Raw genomic sequence first — 18,488 nt, 5'->3', positions numbered from 1 at the left:
CTCTTCTCTACATCCCCCTCTGTAGACCTGGATCTCAGTCTCAGTCCCACAGGGAAGATCCTAAAGATGGTCGGGGACACCTTGGTGGTGACAATGGAGAAGAATGTGTCAGGTGATGCAAAAGTGTCATGGACCAAGGTAAGAGGGGATTTGGTTAGGCTGCGTGCTGTTTCTCTTACATACGTTGTGTTTTTGGAAGGGGTGGACAGGCAGTGTATGTTGTATGTACAACCTTCAGAGCCTGAGTGTTACATGGTCTAATGAGCCTGGGTTACTCTACTAGGACAACGGCAAGCTGGAGAAGGCACCCAGGTTTGACCAACTGACGTATTCTGATGCGGGCCTCTACGTGTGTGAGGTGTCTGTGGCCGGCATCAAGCGCAGCCAGTCCTTCCACCTGGTAGTAGAAGGTGTGTGTCCATTTCAATACAACACAAAACAGAAACACACAATTCTGTCAATTCTATGTAGCTACCAATTGTATAAGCATATTGTAAAGCATTACACTTCTCTATTCACTGACCTGTAAGCTCATTCAGTGAGGTCTGAGTACATAGCCAAACATATGCTGTCTAACAGGCATGCCGGTAATCAAGAAGCTGACCAAGCAGCGCAGCGAGGATGGCAGACACAAGGTCCTCACCTGCGAAGCGGAGGGAGCGCCCCAGCCCAACGTCCAGTGGAGTATCAATGGCACAGATGTAAGTGTGTGTGTGTGTGTGTGTGCATGTGTACCTTTAATCTTCTCAGCTTTTCTGAAATGCTCCCCACAATTGTAATAGAAGAAGAAGAAGACTACTTTATTGTCCTTTACACAGATAAAATGGAAATGTCTTTTTGCATACCCCCCCAAGATACACACACACGTAGCCCCTACACATACAGTGCCCTGCTTAAGTAATGAGATAGTGAAGCATTTTTTCTTCTTTTGGCTCTATACTCAAAAAGCTTGGATTTGAAATCAAACAATTACTATGAGGTTAAAGTATAATATAGGTTAAATATATAAAAAGTATATTACTTTTTATATATTTTACCCCTATTTTAGGGCACCAAAAGTAATAGGACAGATTCATATTATGTCCAAATTAAGCACTCATATTTAGTATTTGGTTGACAATCCTTTGCATGCAATAACTGGTGATGCTCTGCCAGGCCTGTACTGCATCTATTTTCAGTTGTTGTTTGTTTTTAGGTATTTTTGCCTAAAATCTTATCATCATGAAATTAAATGTATGTACAATTGAATTTAAATCTGAAGATTGACATGGTCAGTCTAGAAGTTACATAATCAATTAAGACAAGTTAGCCAGTTCTAGTGGCAGATATACATGCGTTTTCAAAGTGCTTCATTCAATGACGGTGTATGCTTGTGTGACTAGTGAAGTTGTCCTATAAAAAGATAGCTGCCCCCCCTCAAGCATTAGTGTAATCTAGCTACAGTATATAACACAGCTATGTCCAGAGGTGTCATACTCTGTATAGTAAACAGTAAACAATAGCCATGTGCGCAGTGCACAGTTTATAAAAATTAATCCTACACGCATCCTCAAGTAATCTGTAATATGCATTTATCAACGCTATACAAAAGTGCAGCACTTCCAACTGATGAGCAATTTGATTCTTTCAGCATTTAGCATGGATAAGATTCATGTCATGATAAATGCTTTGTCATATCAAAAACTGCAGACTGATGGGTGTTCTATTCATATAAGACAATACAGTACAATAAAACAAATTGATAAAAAGAAGGCATGGATAATTGTATGTACTCACCCTTACCTGTACTGTAGGCATCCACACTCCACAGCATTTACAGGCATTAATCAAATGATTGTCATGATCAACTATGTCATGTCATATTATCAATAGGTACAATTTCAATATAAAATAAATCACCACTGAATTACATTGCATTACAACTACCCACACTTTAATGCATTTGGAAAAAGTATATTTCAATATCATTGCACTCAAAAGTATGTTTTTTTGTGTGTTTTGGGTAAATTAATCATTTAGAGGGGACTATGGTTTGTTTCTGGACAGAGCCAGAGAGTCTCTTCCACCCTCTAGTGGTGGTACTAAAGTGACCTTGGTTCAAGCACCATGCATTGAGGTTGCCATGGGGTGTGCATAATTTCCCCAAGATGCTCCACTAAAATATGTTTTCTTTTACTCTATTCTCATATTGTGGCTTTCTCTTGGCTGAATACTGATGTTCTGAAATAGGCTGTTCAATATGATCAAGACATACAATAAAAACAATCACACTGTCAAATTGGTTTGTGTAATTACTGTGTTTAAAATCTTAAGAGGTATTGTTTGACAGTGATCATAGATGCTGAATAAAATGTAGATCTTCATTTGTAAGTGGTTGAATTGCTTTCACTAAGTCGTGTGTATGTGTGTGTTCAACATGCAGCATTGTGCCAAAATATGTTACTCATTCAAACACAGCTAAGTGAAACTGTCGTAATTGTCATCATTAATGCAGTACTGTCGATGTACAGGTCAGTTTTGGAACCCTTCTATGGCGCTGTTCAAAAATGTTAAAAATTCATCCTTCCAGATAATTAGGGTTTGGTTGGTGAAAGCAATAGACACCCTGCCTTCACACATTCAGTCACTCAGAGATCTGTAATAACATCAAAGAAGGGACCATGAAGGGATGCATTTTGAAAGTATTGGAACAGGGCCAGTTTGTTCATATGCAGGTGTGCGTTCCCTATAAACTCTGTTATGGTTTTGTCCCCTCAGGAAGAGAGTTCCTACAGCAACGGCAAGGCCACCCACAAGATCACAGTGGTGCCCACAGCAAACCTGACCGTCTCCTGCAACGTGTCCAACAAGCTTGGAGAGGACGTCAAGGCCATCAACGTGTCCTCCCGTGAGTGCGCTCGGAGCGTGCCATGTTAACCAGCCCTAGCTGCTAACAGCTATCCTACTGTAGTCTACCTACACTAATCCCTATCTGCTCTACCTTCTGTGACTCTAAGGATCCACATACATTGCTATGCTTCAGGAAAATTATGTTATCTAATATAACGCCATCTAAAGAAGTTTCTGTAGCAATGTCTGAATTCCTAAGACCATTGAGGGTTCTTGCTTGGCCTGAAAGATGCATTTCATCCACTAGACACTGGCATTAATACCTCATCCTCCCACTCACTCTCTTTCTCTTTCTCTCTCTCTTTCTGCTTTGGTTTGGTTGGGTTTGTCTGAGTCTGGCTACTGGACGTTACCCCCTCTTCTCCTCCTGCCTCTCAGGAAAACACTGCATGGTGTGTGCATCTCACTATTTCTGAGAACATGGATAAATGTTGCTACAGTATACAAAGCCAAAGTGCTACACTTTCTCAAAATTGACTTTGAAATTGTTTGCTTTTCCTAATCAAAACTCTTCCGGCTGGTATTTTGGGTGGGTAGTTTTTGTTCAACTTTTGTGGGTTGGTGACAGCTATTTCAGCTCTTTCCTTTGTGTACTTTTCAACTCAAGGAAATACACAGTATTGTTTGTTTGAAGTTAATTTTATGTTATGTCTGATTTCAGTATTTAAGAAGGAAACAACAGACAAAGGTAAGATTTTTTTTATTTTCATTTAATTTATTTAGATTTATTTATGGGTTTTTTTCGAATCAGAAATAGTATTTTTTGTGAGTTGAAAAAGGCTGACCAAACAGACTAGGTTTGGGGCGAAATTGAAAATAAAGTTACCTGTCATTTTCGATGAGGAGTACTTCTTTTGAAATGGAGTTGACCCCAACCATGCAGACTACTGAAAGCTCTCACACGTAGAGTACTGTACAGTATGTGTTGCATTGCAGTTTGGAGTTTGAACAGCCCAACATGACAAACTCAACAAAAACCTTCCTTTATCCACACTCCCATTTGTCATTGACAAGCAAAAAGCATTAATACGCCATAAAGCTCATACAGTACATAGAGACAAACCCATTGGGTGTAGCTTATCCACTAATAACAGTCATCTGTGCGTGTGTCATGCATTGGTCCAATGTGTAAGATGTTGTTTTGTTGCAGGGTCTCAGAATGACAATGGGGACCAGGCTAAGCTCATCGTGGGCATCGTGGTGGGGCTCATTATAGCTGCAGCTGTTGTTGGGCTGGTGTACTGGCTCTACATGAAAAAATCAAGGTACAACACTTCATTATCGATCTACTATCATAACGATTTAGCTGCATAGTGTTAGCATCAGCTTTAGCTGTGTGAATTAACTACCAAAAAGATAGTGGTGTATTCCTGCCCCAGCAAAAGGTCCTGTAACTTCACTCCACTCAATTCTTAGTGTGTTTATGTAAACCATCTCTTTTCAGACAAGGTAGCTGGAAAACGGGGGAGAAAGAAGCCGGAACGTCCGAAGAGAGCAAGAAACTGGAAAACCACAAAGTGTAGAGACAGCGGGGCTGTACTCGGGGGACGAAGAAGGTATTGGCACCATCACTGACAATACGATAGATGGACTATATCACCTACAACACGCCTGTGTGGATGCAGGTTTTTGCTCCAAGCAGTAACACAACTAATCAAAATCTTGGTTGAAGTCTAGATTAGTTGATTAGTAGAATCAGGTGTGTGCCTTATGTGGATAAGACTAACCACCCCTGGCATAGCATGTTAGTTAGCTTTGATAAGAAAAGTTATAGGACTGAAACATACGGTGTAGTTGTGATGCAGGCTCAAACATGACTGCAGTCATTGCAGTCATTCCCATCTCAAATGGTTCCAAATATCTGTTAAACGGAGTGCATTTATTTCTGTTTTCAGGGAAGAGGCAGATGAGAGAGGCCTTGACATATTGGACTAGCCATACAACACCAAAAGGAAGACATCTGATTGGCCACCGACAACCTCCATCAGGCTTCAATTGAGCAGCACATTATGGCAGAATATTTGCTAATCCAGATGAACAGTCCCACCCACCGCCGTCTCAGAAAAAAAGAAAAATGTTTGTGTTGTGCAATGATTTTTAGTCTGCACTGAAGACTGCTTCTCAATTTTCTTTTTGTGTTCCTGGTGAATGCTCTCGTTTTGCGCGCAGTGGGTTTTGGTTCTTTTTTTATTTTCATTTAGTAAAATAATGTAAATTCACTGTACACTTTTTAGGCCTGTGTGACATGAGTGAGAGTTCTCACTCTGCTCCATGCCTGGAATAGCGGAATATCGATCAGGGAGCTGCCCAACACTGGATTGCCGGTCATGACCGGTTCTGGTGGTTCCCAGAGAATCAAGTCTTCACTGCTGTTGACCCTCCGTTCCTCGAAGTTACATTTCAAGTCTTTGCATACCTGTTTTTTAAGCTGTAGCTATTTTGTTACCCCCCACCCACCCCCAGGATTTTCTTAGTAATCCCGCTCATAAAGGTGTGAATGGTAGTGGCAAATTGAAAAGTCTGCACTTAATATTTTTGAATTTGGTGTGCTACCTACAGTATTGCATGCCTTACAAGTTAAAGTAAATGGGGATTGAGAGTTATTTGTTGCGGACCATAAGGACTTAGCTCTTTAATTTTGTTATTATAGTGTAAAGTGCAACTTTCTTAACTCTAAGGCATTGGGTCTTACTGGCTGCCAAGTAAAGCAATTATGACAAGGTAAACGCCTCACATCCCAATCCAAATAATACAGAAAATTACAAAATGCTAATTAGCTCATTACCACATATTTCCTAAATTGGTAGAAGAGTAAACATTCAGATTTGGCCACCATTCTGCAGAATTTTTTTTTTTTTTTATCCAATATAATTAGCCAAAGCCTTCCTTTTGCCTTACTTGAGTCTCACTTTTTTTGTGATACAGCAAACCATTATCAGGAATGTGAGAAATTCTGCATTTTATGTGAAAGCTGATTAAAGCGCTGACAGTTTTCCCTATCTTCACTTCTGTGAAAATCAAATATAGCCTTGAAACATGACACAAATGTTTTTGATTGTGCATCTTTCTGTTTGCAGAGTTCATGTTTAAGCTATTTAGTAATTTTCTCTCGCTCCTGTGTGCCATACTGTAGTTTAGGACCATTATTAGTGTAGTATTTATGGTTTTGTTGCCTTTTTGGAGGAGGTTCACTGTAAATACAGTCTGTCGGATGTGAATGTCCAGCTTGTGTTTTGATCTATTTATACTGTGTGAGAAGTACGGTTAGCTGCATTTCGGCATGCTTACTAGGTAGGCATAATAAATTTAGATTTGAACCTCCAACGTGCGTCATTTAAAGTGTTGAAAATGTACTGTAGGTTGGAGAGTTCCATGGAGATGCGTTTTAGGCAGTACAGTGTTTTGTGTGTGCTTTGTTTTTTTGAGGGTCTGAAGGACAGTGTAGCTGAAACAATTGAGATGACGGTTTAAGTATGATTGGCAAATTGTGTTTTCATACATTTGTTCATTTCCAGTCATCAGGTCAGCAGTGAAACCAAAGAGGGTAAGATGAGAAGGCCATACAAGTAGTGTATTGTAAATACAGACTTTTGTTTTTGTACTTTTGTTGAGAATAAAGTGTACATTTTGAAGAAAAGTCTCCTTTTCAGCACCAAACTCTACAACATGCCCTTTTTGCTCATGTCCATTTGTTACCATATTGAACACATTGTCTTACAACAGATAGTGTGGACAGAGTCGCGCTATCAACAAAACAATAAATGATTGTTTTGATTGATTAAGTTTAATTCCAGCAAATTTCTTCGATTGTATGACAAGCAAAGGAGTTTAGAAGTTGAGTGTGCAATATTTACTAAGTTTAGCAATGAGGACTAAAACTAGCATGAATTGTTCAGCCAGCCAGTTGGTTTAGCCAGTCACATTTCAGATGTAACAAAACGAGTGCTCATGATACTTCTGTGTATACAAAACAGTGCATATAAGTACCTCTGAAAGTAGCCAGTTACTATAAAAGCCAAGGTTTTAATTGAGTTTTGATAGTTTGTAAAGTAGGTTGCAATGCCATTGAAAAGCAATGGGCGGCAGGTAATTTTTGACGTGATGGCACTATATTTCCGCATATGTGGAAAATCTTTAAAAATCAAGAATCGTTTAACGATTTTAAGACGTAGCTCAGACGAAGCGCTGTCACGCTAGAATGATATCTGACGTCACACAATGTATTGAACAAATAAAATGTTACAGAACTATATAACATAACCCTATACCGTGCCGCACAAAAGAACATGAATGTGTTCTCTTCACATCTCAGGTAATTATTTTTTCCTAATAAATATTTGCGATATTTTGTTCATGACAAAACAACACAAGACAACTCATGTTAATACTGGCTTTTATAAAACATCTTAAAAAACAACAACAAATCACTGGTTACTTTAATTACTGAACAAAATAATATCAAGAGAAGGCTTTAATAAAGTATAAATTAATTGCACACATCACTATGCTTTACATGTTCCACAAGGCATGTTCATCAAACAAAATTCAAGACATACAGTAAGAAGGAGAAAAAGAACTAGAAAACCTCCCCTTGCAACCTACTGTAACGAAGACCCCCCCCACCCCAACCCTTGCAGGCCAGATGGAACAACCGTTTTCAGTATTGAGACTTTCAAGTTTAAGATGATAAAGACCAGTGCAAAATTAAGCTTCAAGTTAAGAGTTCATTAAAAAAAACCTGAACAGAGGAGGGAAAGGATGCAGTTACTGTGATGAAATGTATAAAGTTAGGTTGTACTAGGTAGACAAGGGGATATAGGGAAAGGCCACCTTTTGCCAGCTTCATGTGCTCTGGGGATGACATTGCTCCTAGGATCAGCTTACCCTCCCCAAATCCTAGCCTTACAGATAGACTACGACATCATATCATACAGTGCCTTCGGAAAGTATTCAGACCCCTTCCCTTTTTCCACATTTTGTTGTGTTATAGACTCAATTTAAAATGGATTAAATTAAAAGAATCAATCCAGAATACAGAAATACCTCGTACATATATCACTCAATAAGTTGAATTGAGTCCATCTTAATGCAAGGATAATAGTTAATGTAATTTTGGAATGAATATCTTTGTTTATAGGGTCTCTGATTTGCATAGGAATCAATTACACACTGTGTGGATCAGGTTGTCATTACAAACTGAGCAAATGGAGAGGAACAAAACTGCTCAGAAATGCGACCCTTAGGCCTGGGGAGACTTACAAAAATCTACAAAGTTGAATGGTGGAGAGGAAAAAGCACAGTTGACGGGACAACATCATCTCAGTCACTCTCATAATCTCTCTCATATCCATAATTGTCTTTGCAACAATGATTTAAAGTGATACAGCAAAGAAAGTGGCTGGAAATGTGTTTATTTGGTTTTACTACAAAGCATTAACTTTGGGGCAAATCCAGCACATGCAATGCAGTTTCCGCACCATCTCTCGTGAAGAATAGTGGTAGCTGCATCAAGTTATGGGTATGTTTGTCACTGGCAGGGACTGGGGAGTTTGTCAGGATCAAGAGAAATTATGAAATTTGCTGAGTTGGTACACAGTGTGTAATTGATTCCTATGCAAATCAGAGACCCTATAAAAACAAGGATATTAATTCCAAAATGACATTAACTATTATCTTTGCATTAAGATGGACTCAATTCAACTTACTGAGTGATTTGTTGATGACATTTTTGCATTTTAGCTAATTTTAAGAGTGTCATAGCAAAGGATCTGAATACTTGTGTACACAAGGTATTTCTTTATTTCAATTTTAATAAATTTACTGAAATTTCGAAAAACCTGTTTTCACTTTGTCATTCTGGGGTATTGTGTGTGGATTGATGGCAAATTCTTTTAATTTAATCCATTTTAAATTGAGTCTATAACACAACAAAATGTGGAAAAAGTGAAGGGGTCTGAATACTTTCTGAAGGCACTGTATACAGCAAGGCAACTTCCGCATACCAACTTACCACAAATGTTACAATCTGCCAAGAACCCTAATTGTCTTTTCCCAATTAGCTTGAGTAGGAAGATTTTAATTCTGTTATTGTTGACCTCTGTAAGCTGGAGACTACCCCGCTGTGTGCGATGATGTCATATTTCTGATTATACCTTTAAACCATTAGGGGTAACAATGCAAAACTGGCCCAATATAAGTGTAAAGGGGCAACTTCACCCTATTCCGCCTCATGTGGCAGTCCCCTGATAGACACTTTGTGGTTACTGCTCATGTGTTCTGCTTTCATTTTTATATGGACCTAAATGTATTAGTGGTTGTCTCTTGAGTTTTGATAACAAGAGTAGTCCTCCAAGGGGTTAAATGCCTGACTAGAACCCCTACCCCACCCCTTCCCAAATGTACACATTAGTACTGTAGAACCAGTCTACTTAAAGGACTTGGCTCTGTGGTATTATCAGTATGTCTCCTCCATTTGGCACATTAAAAAATAAACTTAATTGGTTTTCTATTCTAATTATAGAAGAACATAACAGTAAGTGTAATGACAGTTAGGGCCTTGAACTAATATGTCTCGGGAAAGCCCCTGCAGCCAGAACAAATATATTCAGTGGCTATGTTGTCTATCATCGAGAAAAAAATAAGAAAAAACAAGGCTGCATCTGGTGTAGCCTGTGGTTTCAGAGACAGAGGAACTGCTAAGTGCCATAGAACTGTTCCCCCCCCCCCTTCTTATTGTACATTCACAAGGTTCTTGCTGAAAGGAGGGAAGTGGGGAGAGCACAAGTAGACTTTGAGAGTGGCGTAATGGTGTTTCTAAGAGCCTGCGCTCCTGACCTGGAAGAGCCCAGGGAGGCAATAACGCTCCACTCAAAAGCTTCCATCTCCCTACCTCTGCTCTTCTCCAAACACCAACTCATTAAGACTGAGAACTCAGCCAGGGAACCAGAATCATCTATCAGGACTGCAGAGAGAGCAGGTACTATTCTACCTCTCAAAGTAACAGAGATAAAGGAAGAGAAAGAGAAAAAGAGAGAGTGGACAAGGAGGAGGACTGCAGTAAACAAAGATATAGGCCTTTGGCTCCTCCAACTGGTTTGAAATGAACCACACCGAATGTACAGATGCTTTTATGCTGAGTGATTAAAAAACCACAACGTGTTTGTCTGTCTGCCTGTGAGAGATGGTGCAAGGATAACAGATAACTAGAACAATAAACATTAAAGAACATCAGCCAAGGCCAGTCTGTTACAGATCCCTTCCCACACCTGACTGGTTGATTATGCAAGGCTGGGGGGATTGGGGTTAAGTAGTTGATTGGAGACAGCAGCAGCAGTAGGTGTGGCAGGGGCGGTCCTGCACACATTGGCAATACGAGCATTGAAAACCAGAGGCCAGCACTGGCAAGCTCACCAGAAAGGCTGTTCACTGTAAACAACAATCTTTTTCACAGGTTTAACATCTTTCGCAAACAGGCGCTTCTCCCTCAGTTCCATCCTGATTTGGATTGGCTTCCAACAGATAGGTATGCATCGATCTGCAATCCATGGTAAACTGCAACTTCCCTCCAAACCTTTTATTTCACAACTAGAGAGGGAGAACCAGAAAGAATAAGCCCTTTGCATTCTGCACCAATGCCCACACAGGCACACAATGTCTCCTATTTGGGGGTCCCCCCTATCCCATAGAGCTACAGGTTGAGTCTAGGGGCCACTAAGTCAAACTCTCTGAGAATGTTCCGTGCCACGTCAACTTTGTTCTGCGCTATCATGAGCGCCCTCTTCACATCCTCGAAGGAGTAGCCCTCCCCCATCAGTTTAGCGATTTTGGCGTCCACGCTCTCACTCACTGACTCCAGGCCATGGTGCTTCCTTTGATGTATGTCAGGAGGGGTCTTTCGAGGTAGTGGCTTAGGCGGCCTGGCAGGTGCCTGCAAACAATCTATGGCTACTGCAAGGGAAGAAGGGAGAGACATGAAGTTAGTGGATGACGGCTGAGTAGAAAGCAGCAATCAAGAGTTAATGAATTACCAATAAAGGATGAATTACTGATTACTACAAAATTATTAATTTAATGACTTAAATCCTACTGAGTGAAATGAGCTGAGGAGGTTCGGGTATTGTACTGTACCTTGGGTGGGGGGTAACTGGTCGTACTCTTGGGACATCCTGGACAGGGCCTTTGTGTTATCCCCTGTTTGTCTCCTTACAGGGGGCAGAGGAGCAGCACCACTGAGCATGTCAAAGACAGTGTCTGAAACACAAGAAAATAGAACATCAGGACAGCATACAGTGCCCTCCATAAGTATTGGAGAGAGGAAGCATTTTATCTTCTTTTAGTGCTATACACCAACAGTTTGGATTTTAAATCAAACAATTACTATGGAGTCAAAGTAGAGATTCTCAGCTTTAATTGTAATTTGTTTTTATTATTTAGAAATTACAAAATGTTTTAAACATACTATTTCAGGGCTCCAAAAGTATTGGAAACAATCATATAATGTCCAAATAAAGGACTCATGTTTAGTATTTGGTCGACAATCCTTTGCATGCAATAACTGCCTGAAGTCTGCGACCTCATTCACCCCACCAGAAGCTGGGTATATTCTCTGGTGATGCTCTGCCAGGCCTGTACTGCAGCCACCTCTCTTTTTACCTAAAAGTCTCAAGTCTTTTTACCTAAAATCTTATCATCAGGAAATGAAATGCATGTTCAATACGATTTAAAACTGAAGATTGATTTGGCCAGTCAAGAACTTTCCGCTTTTTGGCCCTGAAAAATTCCTTAGTTGCTATGGCAGTATGTTTGGGGTCATTGTCTTACTGTATGATGAAGCGCCATCCAATGAATTTGGAAGCATTTGCTTGTACTCAAGCAGACAAGATGTCTCTGTACACTTATTACATTCTGCTGCTGCTATCAGCAGTAACATCATCAATTAAGACAAGTTAGGCAGTTCTTGTGGCAGCTACACATGCCCAAACCATAGCACCCCCTCCACCATGTTTCACAGATGAGGTGGTATGCTGTAAATCTTGGGCAGATCCTTTTTTTCACTCTGGTACATGATAATATTTGTCTTATCTGTCCACAACATATTTTCCAGACCTCTGCAGGCTGTTTAGGTACTGTGACCATCCTTTTTGAGGATAACTAGTGGTTTTGCAGTGAAGCCTCTGTAGTTCGACTGGTGACGTATTCTGTGGATGGCAGTCTCTGACACATTCACGCCTACCTCCTGGACAGTGTTCCTGATTTGTGGGACAGTTGTTTTGGGATTTTTCTTAATTATGGTGTGCATTATTTGGTCATCCACTGTTGAAGTCTTCCTCGGCCTGGCAGCCCATTTGCGTTTGCTGAGCTCACCAGTGCTTTCTTTCTTTTTGAATGATATTACAAACTGTTGATTTTGGTAAATCTAAGGTTTTGGCTGTTTATGATTGATTTTTCTGATATTTCAGCCTCATAATAGCTTCCTTGACTTTCACTGACATTTCTTTGATGCTCATGTTGACAGACACCAATAGCAGACTCCAAATACAAAGTCTAGAATCAATAGTAGACATTGACAGCTTTTATACCTGTGTAAATTATGTGATGTAACACACCTGACTAACCAGAAACATCTGTCAAGCCAATTTTCTAATACTTTTGGTGCCCTGAAATAGGGGGACTATGTATAAAAAGGTTTACAGGAAAACAGAAAACCCTAAATTAAAGCTGAGAATTGTTTGATTTCAAATTCAAACTGTTGGAGTATAGAGCTAAAAGATAATACTTATGGAGGGCACTGTATGTAAGGGTTAGGGTTCACACAGACGCAAAAGGTATTGCTTCCTCGCACTCCAAGCTCACACAAGTCTCAAACCTGCATCGTTTGTATTACCAACACACATGACCACCCACCGAAATACCCAATATTAATCAGCTATACCAACGAAAATCAAGCAATTCAATAGCACAGGTGGAGGTATTTCTACTTGAGGAGTCTCTTTACATTACGCTTTGGCTCCCTCAATCCATGCCATCCTCCTTGCTATTGCATTTATCCTCCTCTACTTAGATCACTTGCACTAATCCAGGCCTTGCTTCCTCGTCATCTTATCCTACATCCGGTTCTATTGTAACAGCACAAAAAACTGTTTTAACACAAATTAAGGCGCTAGTGGGGGCACTGGCGGTGGGACGTCTTAAATATCTGTGCTATTTTCAAGGCCAGAATTTTCCTGATGGCACCACTGATATAAATATATGGCACTTGACCTGCTCATTGTCATGAACACGGCTCTATTACCACTACCCCATCCACCTGAGCGCAAGCGAGACAGCGCTCCAGGCGAGACAGCGCTCCAGGGCAGTGGTAATTTTACCTGTTACTGCCAACACAAATTGCCAATACGCCTGCGTTTGGACTTGCTTCTGTTTTGTGCTGACTGAAAATAGAGCCCTAGGACTACAACTGTTACTGTCACATATCTTCAAAGGTTTTATCTTACCATACATGGTTGTGCCATAGCTGAATGCATCATTGTAAGTTGTTGGGGATAAATGACTCATTTTGTAATTGCACTGAAGTGAGAAAATACCCTAAAATAGACAATACAACTTACAAAAATAATAGTTATCATTCATCAGTCCACATAAAGAGGTTGGACTTTGATTTGATCAGCTGATCTGGCATGACACAGATAAAATTGCTATTGTGTAAAACTGCTTTCCTGTCTGTGTTGCTTGTGTGTTGGTGGGAACAGAACAACCAGCTTACCAGGGGTTAACAGGAAGTGGTCGTGGTCATGTCCATGTCCGGAGGAAGGTTGGGAGGCTCGTGAGCTGGACGGGGATGAGGTGAGGTCTGTGAAGCTGTGTCGGATCGGAGGAGGGGGAGGGGGCTGCGAGGGGGGGCGACTGTTGAATGGGTCCTCTGCTGCTGCATAGACACAATGAAGACAAGACGATGACTGAGCACAACTGAACTCCAGGCCAAATCAACCATGGTAATCTCCACTAGGGGTAGACAAACATGCCTCGTAATCTGAAACCGTCCACTGACATCATCAGAACAACTGTTTTGCTTTCTAAGATGCTACTATATGCTCTGTTACAACTAATCTTCTGTTATCAGTTGAATGTTTGTTTAAATCATATCACTATGCATATATTGGAATTGTATCATTGCTTTGTAGGTCAAGGCCAGGTCTCCCTTGTAAAAGAGGCCAGGTCTCTGGCTTAGGCGGCCTGGCAAGTGCCTGCAAACAATCTATGGCTACTGCAAGGGAAGAAGGGAGAGACATGAAGTCACCTCTCTACCCCCTGATGTCTCTTTGGTGGGCCCATGACAGAATGGACCCGGTGTAAAAGAGATTTTATCACAATGAGTTTTTTATCCTGGTTAAATAAAGGTTAAATACATAAAACATAACTACAGAATTCTTAAATTAACAATATGAACATGTGGGATGAAAGTGATGATCACCATATCCACACTCTCTCCACTGACTTCAGATCACATACGGTTCATGATGTTACAATAGTGTCCATTCCATGCAGTTGATGGGTGAGGTAAAGAATAATTTTATAGGCAATATGAGTTTGATTGCTGGTATATTCTGAAATAAATATAACACTTAATATACTTTACCAAAGCTAAGGTTGAAATGGGCCTACTGTACAAAACAGCTCTTATTCAACTGCTCCACCACTGTGAGGTGCAAGTAGGTAGACAAACAATGCTAACATGGCAGCTGATGTCCAACCACAGAGACCAGGAGTCCATCAAAAAAGACAAAGCTCTGCATGGGATTACTTTGAGTACTTTGTCGACAGTGACAAAAACAGTGTCAATGCACTGTAGTTATCAGCCGTATGATATGTGAGTGTGTCATGAGTCCATTTGCTGTGGATGTTTCCACTGTCTCTCTTTCTGTTAAAGGTAAAGGTAGGCCTACGAGAGTTTGAATTTTCAGCTGAAACCGACGGGACCAGACGGGCCAGGTCTGATTTTATGACAACTGATTCGGACCAGGCCAGGCTTTGGTTTGCCACAACAGAGCTGTGTTTAATTTGTTTTTAGATATAATCTTGCGTGGCTGTGTGTGATAATTCGCAGAACCCTATTGCTCTCTCTTCCTCTACTCTAGTCAATGATACATGCACAGCAGCAGCACCTGTTCAATTACTGTAAATGTTTTTGTTGTTATTTTCGTTTAGGCTATACTTATCTAAGATAATATATATACAGTATTATCTGCAGAAATAATGCAAATCATTTATTTAGTTTTTTGATTCCCACACATTTGCTAATGTTTGCCTCTGTTCTGTCATGCTCTCTTCACCTGCATCTGACCAAGAGTATCAGATCTATTGAAAGCATAAGAAACTCCGCTGTGTGAATTCAGTCAGTGACCATGTTTGAAAGGACACATTTTAATCAGTTTCCGACCAGCACTGATCAGTACCCTTCAATACCTGTTGCATGATGGGGATAAAATCTGTCCGACTTGCTAAAATATTTATGAGATATCGAGGCTGACACAGATTTTAGGGCTGTTCAGCCCCGCAGTTACTTCTGACAGGCTGCTGGGAGCAGCAACCGCCTTCATTGTGGGAGGTGCTTTTCATGACCAATCATGAATGTTTTCTTGACACATGTACATGAATAAGGAAACACGTGTATATGAATAAGGAAAAGCCCTATATGCCGCGATGTGTAGACTGTGGTAGGATATAAATCATTATGGTATTTGAGAGATCTATTGATTGCACATATACTGTATGCTCAGTTGATGGTTGTGTTATGTGGTGATTATTCATAGAGAATTCACGTTTTGACGTTTGATTTCATGTTATCACTGCCATGTTTTAAACAGTGCAGTCAGAATTGCACTTCATTGTCCAATTTATATCAATAATTTAAATTGTAGTACTAATCCCAGATTGCCCCTTAAAATAAAAAAATTGTATAAAAATAAAAACTGTAATGTAAAAGACAAAACTATAATAACCTTGAACGGTACAAACAGTGTTTTCAAGAGTGGAAATATTCATGGCACCTAAAATATCTTGCACTGTCCAAACATCCGCTACACACCACGAAAAACCACAGACTATAAACACATTGGGGGCTTGACAAACAGACAGTCAGTGGGGTGGGGTGGGGATCTACCTTGAGGGGGGAGCAGAATGTCGTAGTCTGAGGGAGTCCTGTTGTGGAAAGGAGAAAGGGCGAAGCGGGCTGCCATCGAGAGCAATGCACCTGATTCAAAATGCCCATCTGAGAAACACAAAGAGAGGTTGGATGATGATGACAATAGCCCTATTTCGACAGCGGTGCCAATGTTGTGAATGCCACCGCATGCCAATGCCATTTGCTTTTCCACAGTCGCTCCCGGGCTTTAGCAGTGCTTATATCGGGCTATAATGGTGCTTAAAATGCAGGCTTTTTAGCCTCCACTACCCCCCTGGTCCTCATTGGGCCAAAACAGGGCTAGGGGTGCAGTTTAGATTGAGGGCGGGATTTTATTATCATCCAAGAGCTTTAGTTGGCAAGCGAACATGGTGGGTGGCTAGCATTATCCAAGTTATAGCTAGCTGTGGCTACACAACTGAATTGATTTGAATAGCACTTTTTAACAATAAAATTGTTGCCGAAACCTGATGGGTTACCGGAGGCATTTTGACATGTGTTGCTAGTGTCTCTTTTATAGTTCACCACCACACAAACTGCAGAATGTAAACAAACTGGAGATGATACTATGGGGCGGAATAAGAAAGCCAAGCTGTGGAAATTAAAACAGGCTTGAAGCACTGGGCTTTGAGCAGTAGCTGGCTGCTGGTCAGCCTTGGCACACATTGGCACCACTATGCAAAACTGGATAACTTTTAAAGGCCCCAAAGGGCCTATAGCCTTTAGCCTCTTTTTTATTTAACCTTTATTTATACAGGTTTGTCTCATTGAGATAAAAACTATTTTTCAAGAGAGACTTGTTTCGAGGGAACAAAGTTTCAGACAAAACAACTTAAATGCACAGACACAACATTGAAAAAACTATAGACACACATACAGTTCAACAGTTACATATAGAAACACAAACGTCATAACTAAAAACAGCTGTCCTAATGAAAATTGCTCTCATCCGTGATATTTGCTTCGACCAAATGTTTAAACTCCACCAAAGTGACTAGATCCTCAAGTTTTCACCTGTCCTGGAGAGAATTCCAGGACCACAAAGCTGATTAGCTAAATCCTAATCAGTAGTATAGTCTTACCACCATAATCTTACCATGCTCAGCAGGCTTGTGCTTTTTCTCCTCTGCAGACGGCTCTGGGGAGCCATTCTCCAGGTTCCTGATGAGGGAGACAGAGAAAAGGAGAGTGAGAGGAGTTGGCTGGGTTGGGTAGGTGCTTCACATTGGTGGTGGATGGGGTGACTTATCCCCTTACAATGGAACTTTTAGAATAAAAAGCACTAGATGCATGCTATCTGTAATAAACCCCCTAACCTCATTGAGACCAGGCTTTCCTAGTTCGGAAAGCCTGGGGAAATCCATTGCAGAAAGTAGCTACAAAGGGGTGGAAACCCCATTGAAATGAGTGACGCCTTGTGTTAATCCATTCAGTTTTTGCTTTTCTTTTCTCCCAGTTTCTTCAATGTTACAAGCTAGAACAGGAAACAATTCTGCAAAATAGTCCTACCCAGTTGGAAAAGAGACGCACATAACAACAAGCCCCTAGTTTACGGGCATGTAGGGGAGGGTTCTTGGAATGTTACATCCAATGAAATTACGAGCACATTCTCCCATCGCTCCGTCCAGTTCAATCCAGGTGTTGGCCCCCTGATGCAGATGTGCCACCGAGTTGGTATGGGTTGGGGGGGTGGCAGCTGCTGCCTGGGCCGATTTTTTGGGTCCTTCTTCCCTTTCAGTGATGGGTGGGCTCTTACAGTGAAGGCGTTTGGGTTGGCTGGGGTCTCTGCTGTCTCAGCAGGCGCTGGCGGGTTGGAGCTTTGCGCCGGCCGGGGTTGCTGCTTCTATCCGTCCCCATACAGGTATGTGGCAAAGCTACACAGATTGGGGGCAGTGGTGGTTGCCCCGGGCGTTATCTGGGTCTGGCTGCAGTCATTGTCTGTGGGTGGGGGGTGCCCTGCACCGGTAGACAGGTAAAGGCTGGTTCAGCTGGATGTTTGCCCTCCTGAGGCAGGTGTGCCACCGAGTTGGTACAGGTTGGGGGGGGGGGGGGGGCACCTGCTGCCTGGGCTGATTTCAAGTCCTTCTTCCTGTTTAGTGGTGGGTAGGCTCTTGCAGTGCATGGATTTGGGTTGTCTGGGGCCTCTGCTCTAGGCCCTCCCAGTGCAGGCGTATGTCCCAGTAACGTGCGGGCTGGGATGATCACGGTGCTGGCTCTGAGCGTCTCAGGCTCTTGCTGCTACCCCTCTACCCCCTGATGTCCTTTTGGTGGGCCGGCCCATGACAGAGTGGACCTGGTGATAATGGGCGCTGGCCTTGTTCTTTAGATGTATTTTAGATGTCCCTTAGGCCTCAGGCCACCTGCTTTATGCTGATTCTCTCCTACTGTTTAATGTATCAGTTTTTCAGTTTGCGACAGC

At 41.4% G+C, this 18,488-nt stretch overlaps 2 protein-coding genes across 3 annotated transcripts in view; one reads left to right on the top strand and one right to left on the bottom strand.

Annotated features, from left to right (window-relative positions):
- Nucleotides 1–6,639, top strand: part of alcama (activated leukocyte cell adhesion molecule a) — a 58,561-nt gene extending 51,922 nt beyond the window's left edge. The window contains exons 10-17 of the mRNA XM_083665463.1: nt 26–138; nt 284–410; nt 580–701; nt 2,758–2,887; nt 3,551–3,577; nt 4,040–4,154; nt 4,334–4,445; nt 4,785–6,639. Of these exons, the coding sequence (XP_083521589.1) occupies nt 26–138; nt 284–410; nt 580–701; nt 2,758–2,887; nt 3,551–3,577; nt 4,040–4,154; nt 4,334–4,412 (713 nt within the window). The 3' untranslated portion in view covers nt 4,413–4,445; nt 4,785–6,639. The remainder of the gene's footprint in view (nt 1–25; nt 139–283; nt 411–579; nt 702–2,757; nt 2,888–3,550; nt 3,578–4,039; nt 4,155–4,333; nt 4,446–4,784) is intronic.
- A 626-nt stretch (nt 6,640–7,265) lies between these two features.
- Nucleotides 7,266–18,488, bottom strand: part of cblb (Cbl proto-oncogene B, E3 ubiquitin protein ligase) — a 65,810-nt gene continuing 54,587 nt past the window's right edge. Inside the window, exons 15-19 of one of the 2 annotated variants that reach the window (XM_083687369.1) lie at nt 17,166–17,230; nt 16,049–16,156; nt 13,652–13,813; nt 11,017–11,139; nt 7,266–10,836 (exon numbers count right to left, since the gene is read on the bottom strand). In XM_083687369.1, the coding sequence (XP_083543495.1) occupies nt 10,577–10,836; nt 11,017–11,139; nt 13,652–13,813; nt 16,049–16,156; nt 17,166–17,230 (718 nt within the window). In that variant the 3' untranslated portion in view covers nt 7,266–10,576. The remainder of the gene's footprint in view (nt 10,837–11,016; nt 11,140–13,651; nt 13,814–16,048; nt 16,157–17,165; nt 17,231–18,488) is intronic. The other variant, XM_083687370.1, reaches the window with a different exon arrangement.

Source organism: Argentina silus (genome assembly GCF_951799395.1).
Source record: "Argentina silus genome assembly, chromosome: 2".
Taxonomy (NCBI): Eukaryota; Metazoa; Chordata; class Actinopteri; order Argentiniformes; family Argentinidae; genus Argentina; species Argentina silus.
Note: the sequence above shows the minus strand (reverse complement) of the source record. Positions and strands in the feature narration are given on the sequence as shown.